The sequence below is a fragment of the Cyprinus carpio genome, chromosome A10 (assembly GCF_018340385.1).
Source record: "Cyprinus carpio isolate SPL01 chromosome A10, ASM1834038v1, whole genome shotgun sequence".
NCBI classification, from domain to species: Eukaryota; Metazoa; Chordata; class Actinopteri; order Cypriniformes; family Cyprinidae; genus Cyprinus; species Cyprinus carpio.
In genome coordinates this window covers 9,592,559-9,616,313 of record NC_056581.1, presented here as the reverse complement: position 1 = coordinate 9,616,313, position 23,755 = coordinate 9,592,559, and the positions used below count along the sequence as shown (strand labels likewise).

General features: G+C 37.1%; 1 protein-coding gene across 4 annotated transcripts in view; it reads right to left on the bottom strand.

Moving 5' to 3' along the window:
* The window catches only part of frem2a (FRAS1 related extracellular matrix 2a), a 54,969-nt gene that overhangs the window by 19,024 nt on the left and 12,190 nt on the right, over window positions 1-23,755 (bottom strand). For all 4 annotated transcript variants that reach the window (XR_006160991.1, XM_042765093.1, XM_042765091.1 and 1 more), the window contains 4 exons: window positions 19,517-19,663; window positions 13,721-13,951; window positions 3,569-3,694; window positions 2,462-2,713 (listed from right to left, as the gene is read on the bottom strand). Coding sequence is in view for 3 of the 4 variants with exons in the window: in XM_042765093.1 (XP_042621027.1) it covers window positions 2,462-2,713; window positions 3,569-3,694; window positions 13,721-13,951; window positions 19,517-19,663 (756 nt within the window). In the remaining variant the exon portion in view is untranslated. The remainder of the gene's footprint in view (window positions 1-2,461; window positions 2,714-3,568; window positions 3,695-13,720; window positions 13,952-19,516; window positions 19,664-23,755) is intronic.

Below are 23,755 nucleotides of genomic sequence, written 5' to 3'. Positions count from 1 at the left end.
AATTATCAAAAGCATCATTTCCATTTTAATATATTGTAAAATGAAATGTATTCCTGTGATGGTAAAGCTGAATTTTCAGCTTCATGATTCCAGTCCTCAGTGTCACAAGATCCTTCAGAAATCATTCTAATATGCTGATTTGCTGCCCAAGAAATATTTCCTATTATTATCGGTTGATAAGAAGTTGTGCTTCTTAATATTTTTGTGGAAGCGGTGATTCATTTTTTTTTCTTTTTTTCAGAATTCTTGAATGAATAGAAAGTTCTAATTTAGAATTCCAATTTATTTGAAATATAAATCTTTTGTAACATTACAGACATCTTTACTGTAATTTTTGATAAATGTAATGCATCCTTGCTGAATCAAAGTTTTAGTGTAGTGTATACTAGGTTAAATAGTCATTTTTTCATTAGATTACTATTGTTATGGATATTTCATTCCATAATAAAATGCAAGTACATAAATCAAAATGTTGGTCAACTTAGTCCACCATTTTGGGTGATTTGAGTTTGTTGCCAAGCAATACAATGAAATTCAAATAAATAAATACATATGACACTGCCTTAGAATTAGGTGTCTTAGAGGGTAGAATAATATTGCTTCCTCCCTTTTGGTGCTATAATATTCTTATGATGCCTTAAAATGTTGTATACACATGTAACTAAAAGTTTTCAGCTCTTATCTTATGAGAAATCAAGATATAAATGATTATGATAGGCTGAAACTATATGCTCATTTGAATTTAAGGAGTGTTTTGCTACTTCAGGTTGATGTTTTGGTGGTTTTAGCCCAGATTTACTGATAACAGCTTCAGATAGAGCGAGATATGATCTAATAGCCTTAGGATATTGTACCATAGACAAGAGAATTGCCACCCCAAAAAAACTTCAGTAGCCTGAGGTGTACTGTGTATGTGTGTGTGAGAGAAGGATGGGCTTTAAAAGGAATATAAAGACTCAGAAAGAAGTGCCAAAACAAAGCACCAACACCACCCTCTAATTACACAGTCTCTTACTTAAACACACTCACACACACACACACACACACACACACACACACACACACACACACACACACACACACACACACACACAATTTATGCTTTAATAAACACTATTTGTCAGATATACCGAATTCAGCACACTCAGTTGAACTTAACTTGATGAAAGCTTTCGACTTCGTGTCACATGGGAATTACCACTAATCCACGTTCATCGCAGCACAGCGATATACACACACATGTGCATGTATAGTTTCCCAGCCAAAGGATGAACTCTATCCCTTTCAGCTCTCTCCTGAGTGCAATTTCACGCTTTCTGTCTGAGGTGGGCTAAGCCAGAGCCTCCTATTTTCCTCAGCAAACTTTTGAGAGGTGCCATAATAACAGCAAAACAGAGATGATGGAAAAGAAAAAAAATCCCATTCGCTTTCCACTGACAAATAATTAATTCTTTTGCTTTGAGGAAAAAAAGGCTTTAGAATAACTCAACTTTATCTGTGATTTCAGGCCTCATAATGCTGGGGGAGAAAGAGACTCCTGTGCAAACTTCAGTGTTGCCCATTTACATGTGCATTGTGTCTATTCTTGGTTCATCCGCTGGCTGCTGTATATGTGCATGAGACACAGAAATTCCGTCGCTATACGAGGATTTGGAGAAAGATAAATGGCTCTTTAAATATCACTGCATTTTGAACTAACAAATACCTATCTGTCTGAGCATGATATGGTCTGTGAATAGCTATATTTTTATGTTAGTGAATTGTAAGTCATTTAAGAAAAATATTCAAATTTTTATGTTACTTTTTGCACTTTTTTCGATTTATTGGGGAAGAGGAAATGACGCGAGCCAGACTCAAACTCAAATTTCCCACATACGCACTACACCACTATGCCACAGCTCCGACCAGGTTTATTATAGTAAAAAATAATTAAATAAATAAACAAAACTAGTATTTAAAATTACTTACTGTTACTTAATATAAATAAATAATAAATAAAATTAAATAAAATATTTAATATTGCATTTTTAATATTTCACACACACACACACACACACACACACACACACACACACACACACACACACAATATGTAATTTTCTTGCTACTTATACAAAATTTGGTGCTAAAATTGGTACTAAAATAACTAAAACTGAAATAAAATTAATAAAAAACTATAACCATATAGACTATTTTCTATATAGAAAATAAAAACAAAAAAGAAAATATAAAAATTCAAAGTATTAATAAAAAAAAAATCAGTCTCTCAATAATACTAAAATAACACTGGCTCCTACTTATTCAGTCTGTTTATGACACAAAAGTAAGTTTTCTTTGTTCAGGTCACGTGTATATTCAAATCATCAAATCATCAATATTACAATCAATATTTCATGGTGTGAATAGTTAATTTTCTTGTAAATGTTTATTTCAATCAACACAAATGCAAACAAGCCCTTACCGTCGTCCTGGTCCGGCAGTATGTGGATATTCGCAGTGGGGTATTCCGGCCCCAGACGGCCTCCTATAGGCATACTGAGGGTCACATTAAAGCTCTCCTCTCCCTCATACAGCGAGTCGTCAATGATCACCACACGACAGTGATTCTCTGTCTCGTCCTTATCAAAGCGCAGAATGCTGGCCTGCTCCTCTGGACGGGAGATGTAGTCAGAATAGGACAGAACAGAAGTGGGGACGGTTCCTGTGGCGGAGCCTGCAGCAGCACAGAAAGGACACATGCAGGGAATTCATTCAAATCCACAAAGTGTTTACAGATGCTTCAAAAGGATGCTTCAAAAGAATTTTTAAAGGGATAGTTTGCTCAAAAACGACAATGGCATTTTTCAAAAATGTCATTCTTTACTCAACCTCATTTCAAACCCATTTCTTTTTTCCCCCCATGGAACACAAAAGTAGAAACACACAAAATTAAATGCTGGTTTGGTATGAATAACATTGACAAGACTATTTTTGAACTGTACACATAAATAAAGGCTAAACAGAAGCCTTTAGATAGATGTCTGTCTGTCTGTCTATTAGAAGCTAGTGTGACAGTCATATTAAACTTGTGTGGAAAGAGCTGCACAAAGGTTCTTCAGAACCATTTCAGTAATTTAATTTTTGGGTGACCTATACCTTTAAAGAACCACTTCCTGAACACATTTTGAGAATACTGGTCAGGTCAGGAGTTTTGAAATTTATTCACAGTACTTGTAACCCCTGAGATTTTAAATAATGCTAAAAGATCTATAAATATAATTTCAACAATGTCAAATTGTTGGCAGAAAAAAATAAAAATTAACTGTACAAATGTAGTAAAAGTTTAGTAAAAAATACACTAATAAAACAATTTTTTAAAATCTTTTATAGAGGCTAATTTGATCATTTAATTTTATAATTAAACACACACACACACACACACACACACACACACACACACACATAAATAAACGTTTTAATTACATATGCTCATTTAAGTTGTAATTATATGCTTATATATAAATTGAATGTTTTATGTTTTTTTGGTTTATATATGGTTTATTTGGGTTGTATATGTTGTGTATTGCACCTTGCTGAGTGTGACAGACCACCATCAGCTCCTCACTGACATCTCCCCTCCTGTGCACTGGGATCAAGAGTTCTCCAATATCTTCTTCCACAGCAAAGCTGGCCTGAGGAAAGAACACTGTGGACTCTGTCAAAGGGAAAAGAAGATATAGCTCAGTATTAGCACTGCTGTTCTGTTTTATCAGTCACAGAGGGATTTAGCGGCTCCCTGTCAAAAGACTATTCCCACAGGGCTTTAAAACACCGCAGGCGGTGGATTGATTCTTCAATATATAATTATTTAAAATCATACCCCTCTATACTGGGCGTGTAATGCACATTTATCTTGCACAAAAGGCAAAAACACATTTTGTATGAGAAAATTGATTTTTCATATTGAGCGCTTCATATTAGGTTTTTAGTGGCCTTTAGACCATGTGGCATCGATATCTGTCTGTACTGGCTGTGTATCTCATTGTGATGCAGAGTAAACCGTCTGACTGAGTGGGAGTTTGTTCAGGCATTGCTATTTTCAAATACCGCAGGTCAGGATTGAGTCAACATCTAAACATACATATTTTTTTATAGCACTGAAAGAAAAAGGAGGGAAAAAAATGATCCAGCCAGAAATGGAAAATCTATAGAAAAGACAGAGCTAGTGAAAGACTGGTGATGTTTCTAAAATGAAGCCGCAAAGGGACCAATAATAATAATAATAAATAAAGGTTCTCTCTTTGAATGGCCTGTCCTGCCCCAGATCCTTCTGTGCAACTATACATGATCCTTTACAAACATCTCCAATCATCAATCTGCAAATGGCCATTTGGTACAAAGGGAGAGTCGAGGTGGAAGATAGACCAACAAGCTGTTCAAGTAATAGGTAAGGGAGAATGAAGAACACAACATCTAGACCCATGCATTTTCAGTGACAGCTTTGAATGATAAAACAAGAATATAGTACACTTTGGTGTCCCAGGGATTTTTTTTTTAATGTTAATTTAATGCAAACATTGCTAGAAAACAACATCAAACTGTTTTAATCTGTATTTAGACACGCTAGCATGGTTGCAGGGTTGTAAAAGATTCACACCTCATAGAAAGTGCATAGAAAATAAAACAGCTCATATACTATTTGCAGTAGTCTGACCATCTGATTTTGATGATTGAGATTTCTCTGAAAGTTAAGGACCTATTTTCCCCCATTTGTTCAAAATGAAAAAGAAAGACAGCAATTACTATATTGGCAGCTATTTATTCACCACATATTTCCTCAATCACATGACATTAGCAACAGCGTGTGAACTTGAGAACAAAATATTCTCTGCAAAACAAGAACGTTGTCCACTGTTCGGTCTCTGAGCGTTGTACAGACTGAGTGGCTGCTCTCCTGATGAAAGAATGAATCTTACAGCCCTCAAGGCTCAAACGCTGGCTGTGAGAAAAGAATAACAATGAGGCGAATCTATGTAGCCTCTCAGGTATAAGGCTTACATATTTAGACCATCTCTTACCCTCACACAGGAAAGTTTCATGCATGAGGGGCCAAAATAATGACCTTGTTTTGTAACGATCAAAAACAAGGCCGATGAGAAAGTAAAATCCAGCGCATTTATATTCAGTATAGAGTCCTCTGCAGTAAGGCAGTTGAACTTCTTTTGATTTACAGCATTGCATGGTACAGACATGATTTATTTTAACTATACACAGTACATGTCATCTAGAACAGATTATTTAAAAAATAAATAGATTTTTTGGGGGGATTATGACACTACAAAATCTATTATTATTATTATTATTATTTTTTTATTTTTTTTAGTTAACATTAAAGGTGAACTAAGTAATATTTGAAAAACACTTCTGACCACTGTGTCGGACCGAGTCCCAAAAAACACTTGCTGCCAATCAGTGATGGATATTAGCTGATCGACTATAGACTATAGCAGGTTTCCCACGGTGGAGAGAACTCAAGGAGTGGAAGGCCTGGAATCGGACACCGAGGTTGCTTTGTTTCTTCTTGATTGGTGAGTTACGTTGATTTTGCTTTTTCACACAACTATTCTTTGTTGGCTTTTGCTTGAATATGCTGCAGCGGGCAGGCCTAGCAGATTCTGCCATCGTCGCTGCCAGGGTTGTGTGCGTACGTGTAGGGTGGAGTTATCATTAAAGGGGCGAGGTCCTGTTGGGGTATGGGCGTGTTTGTTTTGGTGCTTTCATATCTCAACAATGTGCTGTTTTCCAATAAAAAAAAAAAAAATATATATATATAATAAATGCCCTTAAACAAGATGCTTAACCACTTGAGAAGCAAAACTGCACAAGATCCAGATCTATATCATCCATCCATCTATATTGGTCCATTGATATCATCCATCCATATCGGTGAATCTATATCATCCATCCATCGATATCAGTCCATCTATATCATTCATCCATTAATGTATATCGGTCCATCTATATCATCCAACCATCTATATCCATCCATCCAACCATCTATATCCATCCATCCACCAATCCATCAATTCATCTATCTATATCCAACTATCTATATCCATCCATCTATATCCAAATATCTGTATCCATCCATCTACATTCATGCATCCATCCATTCATCTACATCCATCCATCAGCAATTAATTTATTCTTGTTTTAAGCATAAATCTAATTTAAATTTAGTGTTATTTAAGTGTGTGGTTTATGCGTAAAACAAGAAAAATAAATTAACTTAGGATTAATACACTTAAAATATACTTAATTCAATATATATTACTTGAAAACAAATCTAATGTCCTACACAGCTTTGCTTTTCAAGCTTCTCTTTTTTAAGTTAGAAAGTATCTTTGCAGTGTAGATTTTTGACCTTTTCAATTCATGATCTTTAAATTGAAGTATTTCAGTGTTCATTCAGGGAAAGCTTCAGCCATTTAAACCTTCAGACATTAAAACCAGAAAGCAAAGTTGAAGCATCTTTAAAATGCCTTTCCAGCCTCTCTTCTTCCTTTATGGCTCCTTACACTAATAAGCAGTGAAAGGTTCTGGCTGTAAAGCAGGAAGCTTGTCACATCACAGCCGTCCCAGTCACAGATGTGACTCCAGATGCAAGCTTTTGTCTTGAGCCCGCAGGTCGGTGTAAGCCATCATTTGTAAATGGCTCTGTGGCAACTGGGTCAGACAGGTCTCCAAAGAAGAAAACCACCTCCCTCTCTCATTCAAATATTAATGCGTGAAGAGGGCGACCTCATACTGACACACACACATAAACGCTAAAAGGATAATTAACCTGAAAGGAAAAAAATTGCATGTGGAGCAACAGGACCGCAGCATGGCGACCGACCCATCTCCCCTCCCTCTCGCCATTAGAAAGAGCAGCCAGACTCCGTCACGTTAAGCCTCCCATGGGGCATCAGTCTCAGCAAACAAACCCCACCGTAAGACTGATAATTAGCTCACTGGGGAAGCAGTGGAGTTTTCTTTCTTTTTTTTTCTAAGGAGAAATAACTTCTGCAAAGATAGCGAGGCTTAAGTAACATTCAGACTATCGCAGCGTTTGGGATTATAGATGAAAATTTTAATTATCCAGGGACCCCGAGGAGATGATAAAGACAAAAGCACACAGAATAAAACAACGTCAGCCTCTGGTTATTCACACTATGCATCTAAATACATTGGTAATTGAGAGAATATGAGTTGATGTCGTGATGATTAACAGACAAATAATTCAGTCACGGCTCTCAGCGAGAAAACCTAAAACAGATAGTGCAAGACGAACGTGGTTTGATCAAAAGACTGACAAAGCTGTATTTTTGTGATGAAAGCTGCTTGGAAAGGATTTTTTTTTTAATGCACGGCTGTCTCATTACGGCTTTCTGCTGCTTCTCTTTTTGGGTCCTCACAGATAAAAGTGTGGCGCCCCCTCTAAAATGACCCCTCAAAACCTGTGCAACTAACTTTCATATGCAAACGATTTAATTACAGAGGGAGCCAGTGCAGACATGTCAAACCTTTCTCAAATGCTGGTCGACAATTTTCATTTATCGACAAGATGCTTTCTAAACAAGATGTGTAGCTGTGCGCAGAATTCGAGATGAAAAGAAGGGCCGCTGAGATGCGGGGGTGGGCGGTGCGCTGGAAGCTCACAGGTAGGAAGAGATATAAAATGCTATGATAATTGAGGTCCACTGAAAGAGAGAAAAAGGCATCTGCAGTATAGAGATAAGGCCTGTGTTTCTATCTGCAACACTGAACATTTTAGAAAATAAAATAGTCTGGGATGTTTTTAGCAGCTTTGTTGGGTTTCTGGTCTCTTGAACATCCTGCCTGCCTCTGACTCACTCACATCTTCACTAGATGTAATAAGGGTTTAAAATATTGAGCGGCTGAAGCAGTAGCTTATAGCCCATTAGCATCACCAGCGTGGTTGTCGCTAAACCCGCGTGCATCGCTAATACTCTATTCACACACATTACAATTGCTTTACTCACTGTTACTTGCTTTAATGGCGGATGTTTGTCTACCTTTGAGTGCAGGTGACGACACGTTCGAGCTGCATTCGGTGCAGCTCGAGCTGGAGGCCGTGGAGAAGCAGATTCGGGTCCTGGAGCAGAGGCAGTCCCAGCTGAGAGAGCGGAGAGCCGCGCTGGAAACCTCCCGGGCTGACGCTCACAAGTCCAGGGTAAGTATACAGCGCGCTGCTAACAGTCCCACCACCTCCACCCCGTGTGTTTCTCTGCACAGGGCCGGTGCACCCAGGACGCGATCTGCCCAGATGTCCTTCACGCCGGCGCCGGGACACCACGGACCCTGGGTGCATCCGCAGCGGAGGACGCGAGCCAGGCCCCGGGCGACGACTTCTCCCCCTCCGGTCTTCGAGATCTCCACACGGAACCGCTTCTCTCCCCTCCGCGAGACGGAACGCGACGCTGTGATCGTCGGAGACTCCATCGTCCGACACGTCCGTGCTACGTTAGCCGAAGGTAAAGTGCACACTCACTGTCTCCCTGGTGCTCGTGTTCTCGATGTTTCTGCGCAGATACCCGCGATCCTGAAGGCCGACGAGAGCCCCAGAGCGGTCGTGCTTCACGCCGGGGTTAACGACACCACGCAGCGGCAGACGGAGACGCTGAAGAGGGACTTCAGGAGCCTGATCGAGACGGTTCGCAGCACGACGCCTGCGGCGACGATCATCGTGTCAGGACCGCTGCCCACGTATCGACGAGGACACGAAAGGTTCAGTAGACTTTTTGCTTTAAATGAATGGTTATTGTCATGGTGTAAAGAACAGAAACTGCTCTTTGTTAATAATTGGAATCTTTTCTGGGAGCGACCTAGGCTTTTTCGCGCTGATGGCCTGCACCCCAGCAGAGTCGGAGCAGGACTGCTGTCGGACAACATTTCCAGGACTCTACGCTCCATTTGACTAGTAAGCCAATTCTCAAATAACTGCTATGATGGCTTTTGTTCTACCCACTTAAATAGAAGTACTTGCACTGTCCAATCTATTAAGACTGTGTCTGTTCCCCGAGTAGTGAGGTCAAAATATAAATTTAATGTAGGATCTAGAAAAAATCTTATCGTGATTAAACCAGAAAAACGTAAAATAAATGAACAAAAACAATTTTTAAAGTTTGGGCTCATAAACATTAGATCACTCACACCCAAAGCAGTTATTGTAAATGAAATGATCACAGATAATAGTTTTGATGTACTCTGCTTGACTGAAACCTGGCTAAAACCAAATGATTATATTGGTCTAAATGAGTCTACTCCATCAAACTACTGTTATAAACATGAGCCCCGTCAGACTGGTCGTGGGGGAGGTGTTGCAACAATATATAGTGATATTCTTAGTGTTACCCAGAAAAACAGGATACAGGTTTAAATCATTTGAAATACTTATGCTTAATGTTACACTGTCAGATATGCAAAAGAAATCTATCGTATCTCTTTCTCTGGCTACTGTGTATAGACCACCAGGGCCATATACAGAATTCCTAAAAGAATTTGGAGATTTCCTCTCAGACCTGTTGGTTACCGCTGATAAAGCGCTAATTTCGGAGAGATTTTAACATTCATATTGATAATACAAATGATGCATTAGGACTTGCGTTTACTAACTTATTAAACTGTTTTGGAGTAAAGCAAAATGTCACCGGGCCCACTCATCGTTTTAAATCATACGCTAGACTTAATTATATCGCATGGAATCGATATTACTGACATAGATATCGTACCTCAAAGTGATGATGTAACTGGCCATTTCCTTGTATCGTGCATTCTGCGTATTAATAATAATAACTATATAGCTTCGCGTTATCGTCCGGGCAGAACTATTGTTCCAGCCACCAAAGACAGATTCGCAAATAACCTGCCTGATTTATCTCAACTGCTCTGTGTACCCATAAATACACATGAACTAGACAAAATTGACTGGCAACATGGGCACTATCTTCTCTAATACATTAGAAGCTGTTGCCCCCATCAAATTGAAAAAGGTTAGAGAAAAACGTACTGTGCCATGGTACAACAGTAATACCCACGCTCTCAGGAAAGAAACTCGTAGTCTTGAGCGCAAATGGAGAAAAACGAACTTGGAAGTTTTTAGAATTGCGTGGAAAAACAGTATGTCTAGCTATAGACAGGCTCTAAAATCTGCCAGGGCCGAGCATATCCACAAACTCATAGAAAACAACCAAAACAATCCAAGGTTTTTATTTAGCACAGTGGCTAGATTAACAAATAACCAGACCCCACCCGATCTAAATATTCCCTCACAGTTTAATAGTAATGACTTTATGAATTTCTTTACTGACAAAATAGATAACATCAGAAATATAATAACAAATGTAGATTCTACAGCGTATAATACTTTAGGTTTATCTATCGCACCCAAAGATAAACTGCAGTGCTTTACAACTATAGGACAGGAAGAGCTAAATAAACTTATCACTGCATCTAAACCAACAACATGTTTATTAGATCCTGTACCCACTAAATTACTGAAAGAGTTGTTACCTGTAGCAGAAAAAACCGCTTCTCAATATTATTAACTCGTCGTTATCTTTAGGTCACGTCCCAAAACCATTCAAGCTGGCGGTTATTAAGCCTCTTATTAAGAAACCACAACTAGATCCTAGTGAACTGGCAAATTACAGACCCATTTCAAATCTTCCATTTATGTCTAAAATTTTAGAAAAAGTTGTGTCTGCTCAATTGTGCTCCTACCTGCAAAAAAATGATCTCTATGAAGAATTTCAGTCGGGTTTCAGGCCCCATCATAGCACAGAAACGGCACTTGTTAAAATTACAAATGACTTGCTTCTTGCATCAGATCAAGGCTGCATCTCATTGCTAGTTTTACTTGATCTTAGTGCTGCGTTCGACACCATAGATCACGACATACTCATAGATCGATTACAAAACTATACAGGTATCCAAGGGCAGGCTTTAAGATGGTTTAGATCCTACCTGTCCAATCGCTACCACTTTGTTTATCTAAATGGGGAGTCATCTCATTTATCACCAGTAAAATATGGGAGTGCCACAAGGATCTGTCCTAGGTCCTCTGCTATTTTCAATATACATGTTGCCCCTTGGTAATATCATTAGAAAATACGGGATTAGTTTCCACTGTTATGCTGATGATACTCAACTATATATCTCAACAAGACCTGGTGAAACTTCTAAATTATCTAAGCTAACAGAGTGTGTTAAAAATGTAAAAGATTGGATGACCAATAATTTTCTCCTATTAAATTCAGATAAGACAGAGATATTACTTATTGGACCAGAAAACATTACACAGAATCTCGTAGATTACAATTTGCAACTAGACGGATGTACTGTTACTTCCTCTACTGTAAAAAATCTGGGTGTTATATTAGACAGTAACTTGTCTTTTGAAAATCATATTTCCCATGTTACAAAAACAGCATTCTTCCATCTTAGAAACATTGCCAAGCTACGAAACATGTTACCTGTTCCTGATGCAGAAAAAAGCTAGTTCATGCATTCATGACCTCTAGACTGGACTATTGTAATGCACTGCTAGGTGGTTGTCCTGCATCCTCAATAAACAAGCTACAGGTAGTCCAAAATGCAGCGGCTAGAGTCCTTACCAGGTCAAGAAAATATGATCATATTACCCCAATTACTACAGTCTCTGCACTGGCTACCTATTAATTTCCGTATAAGTTACAAAATATTATTACTTACTTATAAGGCCCTTAATGGCTTAGCTCCTGCGTACCTAACTAGTCTTCTACCACGCTACAACCCATCATGCTCCCTAAGGTCACAAAACGCTGGACTTTTGATAGTACCTAGGATAGCAAAGTCCACTAAAGGAGGTAGAGCTTTTTCGCATTTGGCTCCGAAACTCTGGAATAGCCTTCCTGATAATGTTTGGGGCTCAGACACACTCTCTCTGTTTAAATCTAGATTAAAAACACACCTCTCTTGGCCAAGCATTCAAATAATGCATCTCATAATTTTGGACTGCAGTTATATCTGATCAAATGTGCATTATTATTCTTTAGCTTGGGTTAAACAAATTAATTTTACTTGGCTGGAACAGCAGCTACGCTAATTATGTATCTATTTGTTTCTCTGTTTTGACACGGGATTTACATCCCGTGGTAACTAGGATTTACACAAGCTCCAGTCTGGATCCAGAACACCTGAGAAGAGATGATGCCAGCCCCTCAGAGGACCTCAGATGATGCTAACCCAGAGACAACATACAGAACTACCACATTTTGCTATAAGTTTGATTGCATAATTGCTGTTAATAGTGTTAATCGTCTGTTTGTTTACGTCTTTTTATTGATTTTTCTGAACATTTCTGCTATATGCACATGAACTGACAGTCACCACTGATAAGCTACTACTAAATATTGTAGAAACTTAATTTTCTGTAAAGTTGCTTTGTAATGATTTGTATCGTAAAAAGCGCTATACAAATAAACTTGAATTGAATTGACTTGAATGTTTGGATATTTTTGAAGAATTTAATGGGTCTGAAAAAGGACTCTGATCTCAAATAATCTTAACATGAGAATGTGTTTAAAAAACCAATGTGCATTAGATAAAATATATGATGAACACTGCTATTCGAAAGTTTAGGGTTGGTATAATTTTTTTTTTATGAGTTTGAAAGTCATCATTTTTTTATGGCTGTTTTTCATTTCAGCACATACTTTGAATTAAAAAAATAAAAAATCAGTTAATGTTCTCTGATTACCACTTGGAAAGGAGGCCACAGAGTTTTGTTTAGAATTAACCAAAATGAGAAACATTTTATTTCTAATCACTGTTTTAATCTCCCAATTCCATTTAGGGATGTCCAGTGGTACAGAAATGACATAATTCAACTGTATTAAAGTACTGAATTTTATAGTTCTGGTGGGTATGAAAATGGAAACTAAATCTTTTCACTAGTAGTTTGATTATCTTGGTTCTTTTAGTCTGGATCAAACAAAAAAATGATACATTTAGTCCTGGTTCACTTAGTGGTTACACTGTCATTTTTAAACATTGAACATAAAGATACAAAACAAAGGACATAAGCATATGGTCACAACCTAATTGGACAGCTTTTATTATGTATATTTTGCAAACTTAACCAAATATTTAAAAATGTTTTTTTTTTTCTCCATTTCTGTCACAGGTGGAGTTTGGGTTCCTTGCCACTGTCACCTTTTGGCTTGCTTACACTTGATATTCGGCAATATTATTGACTTTGACTGCACAGACTGAACGGAGTTGGACGATGACATTACCGTTTTCTCTAGAGCTGGTTTATAGATGAATTAAGCTCATTCCATAATTGGTGGACATTAAACAGGTATTGAACCAAACTGAATTAACAATGAACTGACTTTAACTGAATAATGATGTTTTACTCTTGTTTTTAAAGCTGCTTTACAGCAGAGTTAAATTGTGTTTGTGTCATTGAATCATCATTTTCCACTGTAGAGCTGCTTTGAAACAATCTGTTTTGCATGAAGCGCTTTTTAAATAAAGGTGACTTGACTACATATGGAGGTGTTTATACCAGCTTATAATTTACAAAGAGAGTTTGTTGTAATCAAGCCAAACCTGATAAGTGTAAATGCCTTAAGACATTGTGCATTGTTGCATATTTATTAAGAAATGTTTGTTCAATTTCTGTTGGACTTACCATCACCTGGATCCACAATCTCAACTGCGGCTAATGCTGGTGACTCCAAAACAGCCATCACCGGCTCAGTCAGAATGATCTGGAACGTCTCGGACTGCTCGTATTTCCCATCAGAGAGAAGCCTCACTCTCCATGTGGCTGTGGTCTGGCCGGGGTTAAACTGTACCTGCTTCTGCGATCTTCCCAGGAAATCCTTCTCCTTCTCGGCACTGCCATCCAGAGTACCAATCCCTTAAAATAACACAATATAACAATTTTGACAGAGTATCCTGACTTCATATTTCCAGCCTCCAGATTTGTCACAACCCACGACTTTGAGAACGATCTACTCAAAGAAGCTTATGATGAAATTTATGAGCAGGGATTAGCATTTTACAGATTTTGAGCACAACAGTGCAGGTGTCTATGCACGATCTACACCATACACAAAGAGATGCTTTGTATATAATAAAAAGGCCAAGGGCTGTAAGTGTCTGAAACTCAGAGGTTAGGATGTACGAACAAACTCAAGGAACATGTTGGAACTAAAGTACAGCATGTAGACTCAACATCCTCTCTACTGTAACACTGGTATGAAGCTGTGATGGGATTCCCACACAGTGGGAACCTGCCCGGAAGCGTTTGATCTCTGATGCATCAAGCTGAGACACTGTCAGGGATCCATCTGCCAGAACCTCCCAAACAGATGTGATTAATTAAATCATCTCAGTATTTCAGATCAATGCAGGATGATCGCCGATCTTCAATCCACACCACACAAGTTACTACACGACAGGAAAAGCAAAATCGTAGAAAAAAAGACTGCAGATTTAGGGATTTAATTCTAAATATAGATTTTTTTTATACTGACCCACTAGAAACATTACAAGCATCAAAAATGTACATAAAATTAAACATAATGCAGACCATAGGTTTCAAATATCTCAGGCAGTCACAAGCTGTTTTCCTTCAGGTAGTAGTGTTACACACACACACACACACATACACACACATATTATATATATATATATATTTATTAGGGCTGGTAATTTAATGCGGTAATTAGATTAATTAATTATGGTGAAAAATAAAACGCTAAAATTATTAATGCATTTAACGCACTTGCCCTCCCCCAGACCTATGTGGGTCATATGACATTTCATACAGTTGATTAATGACAAATATGATGCAGGGCAACAACTCACTGCATGATGGAGGCCTAGAGAACTTAGTTAGAATGTCACTAAAATTCAAGATATGGGGCAAAAATGCCTGTTTGACTTTTTGTCTCATATTTACATCATGGCTAAATAGTATCACATGAGCAATAGGCTAAGTGCAACATTACACGAGTGCAAATCTGATACTGATCTTATACAACACTTCAGTAAGTAAGAAGTTAATATTGTGTTATTTTAGACACAATGTTGTCTGTTTTGCTGAATTTTGCCAAAGAAAACTTAAAAACAAAGCAGAACTGTTCATCTCCGAGAAACACACAGCGGCATTTCATTTCTTAATGCACGTTTTGAACGGATTGAGTGAACTATTTAGAACGTTGAACCACTGGCCAGAGACGCGTTGGATTTGAAGAGGTGCTGCACAGATCGATCAGTGTATGGCATCAAAGTACCGCGAATGCGATTTAAAAACATAAGGAGCCGTCTGCTCTCTATAGCTCTTGCGATACTTTGATGTCATGCACTGATTGATCTGATGGTTGACAGTGGCGGAGCCAGGATGTTTTCATAGGGGTGGCCAGGGAGGGGCCAGCAACCAGTCTGGGGTGCCACAGAAATCTTCATTATTTCAATATATAAATGTTTTTGACTATAATGAAATGGACTGTTTTAGTGCCTAAAACACAACTGAGTACAATTCATTTCTACTTAATTGTAATTGAGATATTTGTGAATTAGATCAAGTAATACTGAATGAATGGCAATTTTTGTATTATTCCTCACCTCCAACTAATAAAGGGGCACACTATAGCTTTATTGTTCAGTCAGCTTCTCAAAACTCCCAAATACTTGCTCTCCAACATTGCACACTCATGGATGAGACATGCAGATAGTGATAAAAATTTGAAAAAGGCCGGAAGTCAACAGTTGACCTAAATGCCAGAATAAAATTGAGTTATTTTATGCATTTAAATGGTTTAATTTTCGCATATTTAGTAGTATAAGTGCACTGTGCTCACATTTATTTGTGCATTAAATTACAAATAAAATAATACGTATCAGCTTATATTGTGATCTCGAAATGCAGAATATATTTTAGTACATGCATTTAAGAGATGTTCTTGTGTGCTGCATATGCATGCACAGTTTGCAGCTAATTGCTTTTTTGGTAATTTCATGACTTAGCTGACGACAGAACTAGGTATGTATGCTTAGTTTCTTGTGTGGGTTATTTATGATGAAGTGATATACAGCGTGCATCACACATTTGCGTACTGTTGAAGAGTGTGTGCCTCGAGCACAGTAAAACAGCTGATGGGACAGGAAAGTGTGTTTTACTGACATATAGTCTTACAACATCTCATCAGACCGCAGTTCACAGTTGTTCTACTGAAGCTCATTTGGCTGCTGTAGCTTTTCCGCACTAGTTTGACTCACGCCTGACGCTGTGGTAAAGCTAAAGTGTGCGTCTAGAAATTCTTCCGTTTGACGTGGTCATAAAGATATACAGTGGTTCTGTATCTTAATAAATGCATTTCTTGTAAAGAAAAAAAGGGACGAAAACGGCAGTTTTTTTTTTTTGAGTGGGTTGGCCAAAGGGGTAACCTGGCAACCCCTGGCCATCCCCTGGCTATGCCCCTGGATGGTGATGATCCACTTCAAGTCGAACAAGCCTAATGATTCAATGGACCATTCATTAAGAACCATTTGCTTCACTCCTGCATGAACTAGCCATTTGAACGAATCAAATGAATGAATAAATGACTTAATCTTTAAGACATTTACCACCACCTACTGGCAGTTTTATAAAATAAATTATAAAAGGTATAGTTCATCCACCCAAAAATGACAATTCATTTACTCACCCTCATGGTCCAAAAGAGTATATGTAATAAATTTTATCAAACTAAATATTTCTTACTGAAGCTACTTTTTGTAATGTCTGTTCGATGCTTCACACAACAATGACTTATCTAAATTGATAAATTGTCTTTTGGGAGTAATTTCTCAGCCAAATTTGATGTGCGATTAATTTGCGATTAATTAAATCAATTGCTGCAATTTTATCGTTAAAGATCTTGAAGTAACCTTGACGATCTATAATCTCCTCAAAAAGAAATTAGAAACATCATGAGTGGAGTAAATTTAGACGTAAATATGTAAGTACTAAAGAATAAATAAATATAAATACTAAATAATTGCACATGATGTTTGTGATTAAAATCATTTTTTTTTCTGTCACACTTAAAGGGATACTCCATCCCAAAATGAAACAGAAGAGCGTATGCCATCTGCGTACTGCTCAGATTTGCCAAAATGGTGCTACGCTGATTTGGAAAGACACAGAGCAGAGGAATTGTTGAATGAAGTCATTATTTTTGTTTTCTTTGTGTTGAGAATGTATTTTTTTCTGTTCATAACGTTACGGTTGAATCACTGATGGCAGATGGACTATTCTGACGATGCTTTTCATACTTTCCTGTACCTTGACACTGTTATTTATTTGGCAGTCTATGGGACAGTCTCAAGCCTCCCTGTTTTCATCCAAAATATCTCAATTGTGTTCCGAAGATGAACAAAGCTTTTACAGGTTTGGAATGAAATGGGGTAAGTGATTAATGACAAAATTTTAATTTTTGGGTGGAGTAACCCTTTATGGGGTATGTGAAACCATCTTTAGTCAGTGAGGCATTCCCTTGTGGCCATTAAAGATTATTTAGCTGTAACTTTCAGCAGAATATAACTTCAGATGAAAGAAAAGCCTTCACATGTTCCATCCAACCATGCATGAGGAAAAAAAATATTCCAAGAAAGCACAGTGCACGGAAAGACAGAAATTGATTGAAAGATATAAGGTGTGTTCAATAAAAAAAAAAGGAATGAGAGAGAGAAAGAGAGTTCACTTTCAATTCCATTTCTCTAACAACAGGAGGGCTCATTCTTACTACAACAAGCGGCATAGGACGCCAGCCACAGTGAGTGAGACAAGAGGCAAAGGAGAGAAAAAGGCCGAGCAGGCGGCTGTGAAAAAGAAGAAAGCTATATGGGGGGGGGGAGACATGTTTAGCAGAGAAAGCTTCAGGCTCCAAAGAGCACAGAGGCAGATGAAGCCTGATCTCAAACACTCTTCACTGGCTATGAGCTTCACTATCACCATTACACTTTTGCTGTTACAGGGATGGTTCACCCGAAAATGAAAATTCAGAAAATTTCTCTCACTAATGTTGTTTGAAACCCATATGTGTTTTGGTTCTTCTGTTACAGCGATTTGAAGCAATAATTTTAACTTGCCACTTCAAACAAATTTATGTTTTATCAAATTATACGCTGTACACTTCTGTTCAAAAGTTTGGAGTTGATGAGATTTGTAAAGTTTTTAAAGTTGTATATTATGTTAACCTTAGATGGTTTCATTTGATAAGTATATTATGTTGGAAAAGTATGATTTAGTTATATTTTTACAAACTGAAATAGCTTTGTTCTATTTGATAATATTTATTATTCTTTAGTATCACATGATTGGCAGAAATCAGTCTAATAAGCTCAGTCTTATCAGTCTCAAGAAACATTTCTTATTATTATCAGTGTTGAAAACAGTTGTGTAATATTTTTGTGGAAATAGACAGTAAAAAAAATGCATTTATTTCAAATAAAAAACCTTTGTAACTTAATAAAACATCTTGATCCCAAGCTTTTTAAATGATGGATTTTTAAATAATTGAGTACAAGAAGTTCTATAGATCTAGAAGTCTAGAGATGTGTAGTTGTTGTTGTTTTTGTTTTTTTGTTTTAATGCAACTACTTTTTTAATGCAATATTTTTAGAATGCTGCAAAAGACATTACAGTCAAACCAGCCTGTCTACTGCATGTTCACATCAAAAAACAATGGAAAAGGACCCTATGAGTTTGCAAGCTATCCACAGCAGGAACAGAAAGCAAAAGCAGAAATGAGTGGAATGATTAAGGTCAGACAGGAGATGGCTTGATCACCCCACTGCCCCCTAGTAAAGAAAGGGAGTTTCATTTATTTTTATTTACCTGCATTAGTCTAGATCCTCATTATTTAACCTCCATATCCCGCTTTTCATTCTGACCCTTTTCCTTCTCATCCCTCTTGTTGCCTTCTACTCTCCAGTTTTTCACATTCTCTATTTTTAACCTCAATATCCTTCAAGCCAATACAAACCACAAATCCGAAGCAGCGTGAACAAAGACCCTTGTTTTCTTGAATACTGACCACATGTGGGGCTGTGCTGAATGCGGTGCAGGGAAAGATAAGCGGGTGTACGCTCAAAAAAAGTGTTCAGAATGTTCTACGGATGTCAGAGAGAGAGAGAGCGAAGGCTTTCATCTCAGATACAAAGAAGCCAAAACCACTTAGAAAAACATCTCTAACAGCTCCCCGTTTATACGCTTAAGTAATACCAGCTCTCACTGTGAACACAGATGCTACTGAATACTAATGATTCCCAGTTAATCCCTGTACTGGTGACTTCAACAAGTTTAATCAATTCTGGATAATATTTTGTTTGTTTGTCAGCAAAAAATAGGTGATGGCAAACAGAAAATGTATGACATAAAGTATTATGCTGGCAGAAAATCAAATAAAGAATAATCCAGTGCTCTGATACTCACCGACAAAAGATGTTTCTCCCAGGAAACCTCTACGTCTGAGGATCACCTCGAGAACTTTGTCCTGCTCATCCACCACATAGTTTGGTTTCTCCAGAGAAATCCAAGCCCAGTTCAGGCGAAACTGTTGGTTTTTCAGTTTGTTCCCTCCTGAAAACAACAATTAAAATGTATACACTCTTAACGGCAGTTGAAAGCATTGTGAAATTAAACAGAGTGTTGCAGTAACTATGTATTTTTGTTGACCAAGCCGGAAGTTTGCACGACCCTGCTTCCCTGCAATTGGACTATTCTACTGGCTTTTGTATTATTGCAGAAAATAAATTCTGTGACCAACAAAAGTTTATGATTAACACAACTTTCATGCATTTTAAAGCTTAAATACAACTGCCAGAAGTAAAAAGCGAAACATAGGCTATAAACAAACTATACCATGGTTGTATGACTTTAACGTCACCACCAACAGCTCTTTCAGTCTTTATCTAAATGCAACAAATTGGAATAGTTTTCAAGAGTGCATGTATAAACACAATGAGGCTGTAAAAGCGGACTAGTGAGTAATTTAGCTTTCCTGTTCAGTGTGATGTTTAATGGCCCAGACAACCTCTGTGGTTCCATTTAGCCACTAGTTAAGCTTAAAAAAAAAGACAAATTACTATTTCATGTCGTTGAATAAAACATGAAAATATCTAGCCTGTGTTAACCACTGACCTCATTTCAGGCATTCAACCAAAAACCCATTCAGTTCGGGACGACGGAACCTGAAGTTTAAAAATGCGAACTCGTTTCCGGTTATAGGATTCATTCCTGCAGCTCTCTATAAAATGCTTGTTTAAATATTTAAAATATTCACGGAGTGGAAATGTGTAAAACTTTAGGTCATTACAATTCTGCAGTACACGCGTTCTTAGTAATACATTATGAGAATGATCCTCATATAATCGACTCAGAAGGGATTAATTAGTGATCATTTACATAATAACATAATGTACATACCACCAGCTGTTTACTTAAGGGGTTTATGGGAAATAACGCTCTCATAATCCTACATCTTGCATGTAAGTTCCCCCTTTTGGGAAAACCTACCTTATCAGGTTTTATAGCATAAAAACAGCACAATTAACTAGTTTATGTTACAAGGATTATGTTTGTAATTTTGATCACTCTCAGTATCTCTATACTTATATACTCGACCAAGAATGCCTCAGCTGCTCAGCACCTGTCTTTTACCCACGCAAACTAAAAATAAAGGTTTGTTTGTATAGAAAAACTAAATTACTGTACAGACATAATGAAATATTTATATCTTGTGTATGCTGACTTCGCACTTCAAGTGGTTGGTTTCACAATTCTTGGTTTATCTCACATTACTTGTATTGTCCAGATGTTCCTGAATCACCATCATCATTTAGTTTAAGTATAAAATGATAACATGATACTGAATGATTACGATGGTAATGATTACCCCAACCGAACAAAGCTTACAGAGACGCTTTCAAAGGCAGTCTACACCAATGAGGAAATATCCAAAAGAGTATGGACTTCTTGCATTACGAAGCCTACAATTAAATCTTTGGCAAAAGCCTGTTTGACTGTATCACATTTCATGCACACATACCTATAGACCAACTTCATCTCTAATCTATATTCACGCCATGTATTGGAGTCTGCCCTCATATTGATAACCCACTTCACGTGCACGCAAAACATCAGAGACAAATTCCCAATTTCTCAACAAGATCGACCATGTATATTCATGACTTTTCTATGTGCGTTTCACTTGATTTCCTCAAGCTAACCCCGGGCTCCTAATAACTCACTCTCTAACCTTGCCTGATAGATGTCATGACTGAAAAAAATTTAAATGTTGCCAAAGTCACTGTATTACTAACTCAATATTAGCCTGTAATAATGTACGGTTGCTAAGTGATAACCGTTCAGCAGGTGTATACAACTTCAGAATGAAGGAGAATAAACCATTTCACATGTTAAAGTGATCACATTTGACATTTCAAGAAGATTAGCAGCATAAGCCACATGATTGGTTGAATTATCCTAGTGGTCCACATAATCAATAGTACATCAGGACTTACTGACTCTCATTTCTACTCCAAATATAGATGTGGATTGCAGGTAAATTGTAAAAGGAATCTGTAATATAAATATAATTTAAAATTAAATATAGTTACATAAAAAAAAAATACAAAATATAAAGAAATCAGAAAGGGTACAGCCACTTCTGTAAAAACAAAGATGCTAATAATCACATATTAACAGTGGACAATATTTGATTTGATTTATTGTTTTATTATACCACTGTGAGTGGACATAAGCAAGCTAAAAGCGTTTCTCCTGTTATTTCTGCTGCAGTCAATGGCGGGGTATTAATGCAGCGCATTATCCAAGCAGCAATGACATTTTTTCTTTTATCTTGTCAGGTTGTATCAATTTAAGAAAGAAGTGATAGATAGAGTGTGGTTAAAATGTCGCCAAAATCCATTTGCGAGTAAAGTAAAAAGCGCTCAGCTCAAGGACTCCGCTATTCTGTTCTCAGGGTGTTCATTCAGGTCAATAAGCCGAGCAAACAACACCATCAGTTACCACAAAGACAAACAAAATCAAATGGATTTTTACATTTTCTAAAGAACATCAGTGGTGTTTGTCTGTGAAAAACATCACAGTGCTAAATAGTCATTGTTTACTAGCAAAAGACGTTTCCTTTAAGACTTAATCTAAAGTATTGTTGTAGAATATTCAGATGGCGGTAATCTAACTTGATTATGCGGAATAAGAAACGGGTAATCTGCCTGGCATTATCTGAAAAAGAAGTTTAATAAATGTGAACCAAGTATGAGAAATAGTAATATTGATTCTTGCCTAAGAAAAGGCCACTGAAAATAAAATAAACAAAGCATCTAAATAAATGAGACGAAAAGAGAAAACAAGCTATTTAGTCATAAACGTATAGCATCACACATATGAATTTAAAATTCAGTTGTATTTGTTCTGTTGTAAAGCTGAACAGTAACATGCTCTCGTTAGCTTTGTCTCTGAAAACAACATACTGGCAGTTGCTTTGAAGCCCAGTGGATTTGTCCAAACCCTGATACTGACAGTCTCCACGAAGCTTCTCACACAAAAAGCCCCTAATGACTTTATTAAAACAGTAGCGTTTCAGAGCCGTATAGTTCAGACAGAGTTTCCTACAGTAGATAGACATGACAACACAACAGCTGACACTCACTCATTAAAAGCTAATCAGCGTCTGGTGCATGAGAAGCTTTACTCAGAAACTTTGAAGAACTTCTTAACAGCATCTAAAAATAGAGCTCACAAATAATTCATCAGATACATTCTCAATCCTCCTGAGTGAGTGGATAAAGTCTGACAGAAGTCAAATGGAGATGACCCCTGAGGGTACTTACAAACTACTATAGTGATTCATGAGGGGCTTATACTATCAGGGCTGGAAAATAAATCTCAATATGAGAATAAGAATGAATGAGAAGAGTAGAGTATTAAGTGTCATAAAGCACAATGCCTTCTTTTTATTAATTCTGCGCCAACAGCATCAACATCAACAAACCCTCAGGAGCGCCACATTCCCAAAACTTCAAAAGTCATAAATAAGTGTTACTTTGAGGCCTGTTTTTCAAAACTATTATGCATGTTGCACATACTCATGTTTCTATATTAGCTCTCTAGCCTTTAGTTTATGGAATAAACCTGTGAATTGAAATAATTGAATTAGAACTATAAATTTTGAAAATGAATATGACCATTTCAAATAATACAAGACCGTTGGTAGTCAAAATTACATATGAATTTACTTTTTTCTGTAACATACACTACAGTTCAAAAGTTTGGGGTCAATAAGATTTTTTTATTTTTTGAAAAAAAGTCTCTTATGCTTACCAAGACTGCATTTATTTGATCAAAAATACAGCATTATTGTGAAATATTATTATGATTCAAAATAACTGTTTTCTATTTGAATATATTTTGAAATGTACTTTATTTCTGTGATGGCAAAGCTGAATTTTCAGCAGCCATCATTCAAATCATTCTTAATCTGATTTAGTGCTCAACAAACATTTCTTACTATTATCAATGCTGAAAACAACTGGGCTGCATTTTGTACTGCTAAATATTAATATCATTGTTTTCCTGAATTCTTTGATGAATAGAAAGTTCAAAAGAACAGCATTTATTTGGAAAAGAAATAATGTCAATGTTAAAGTC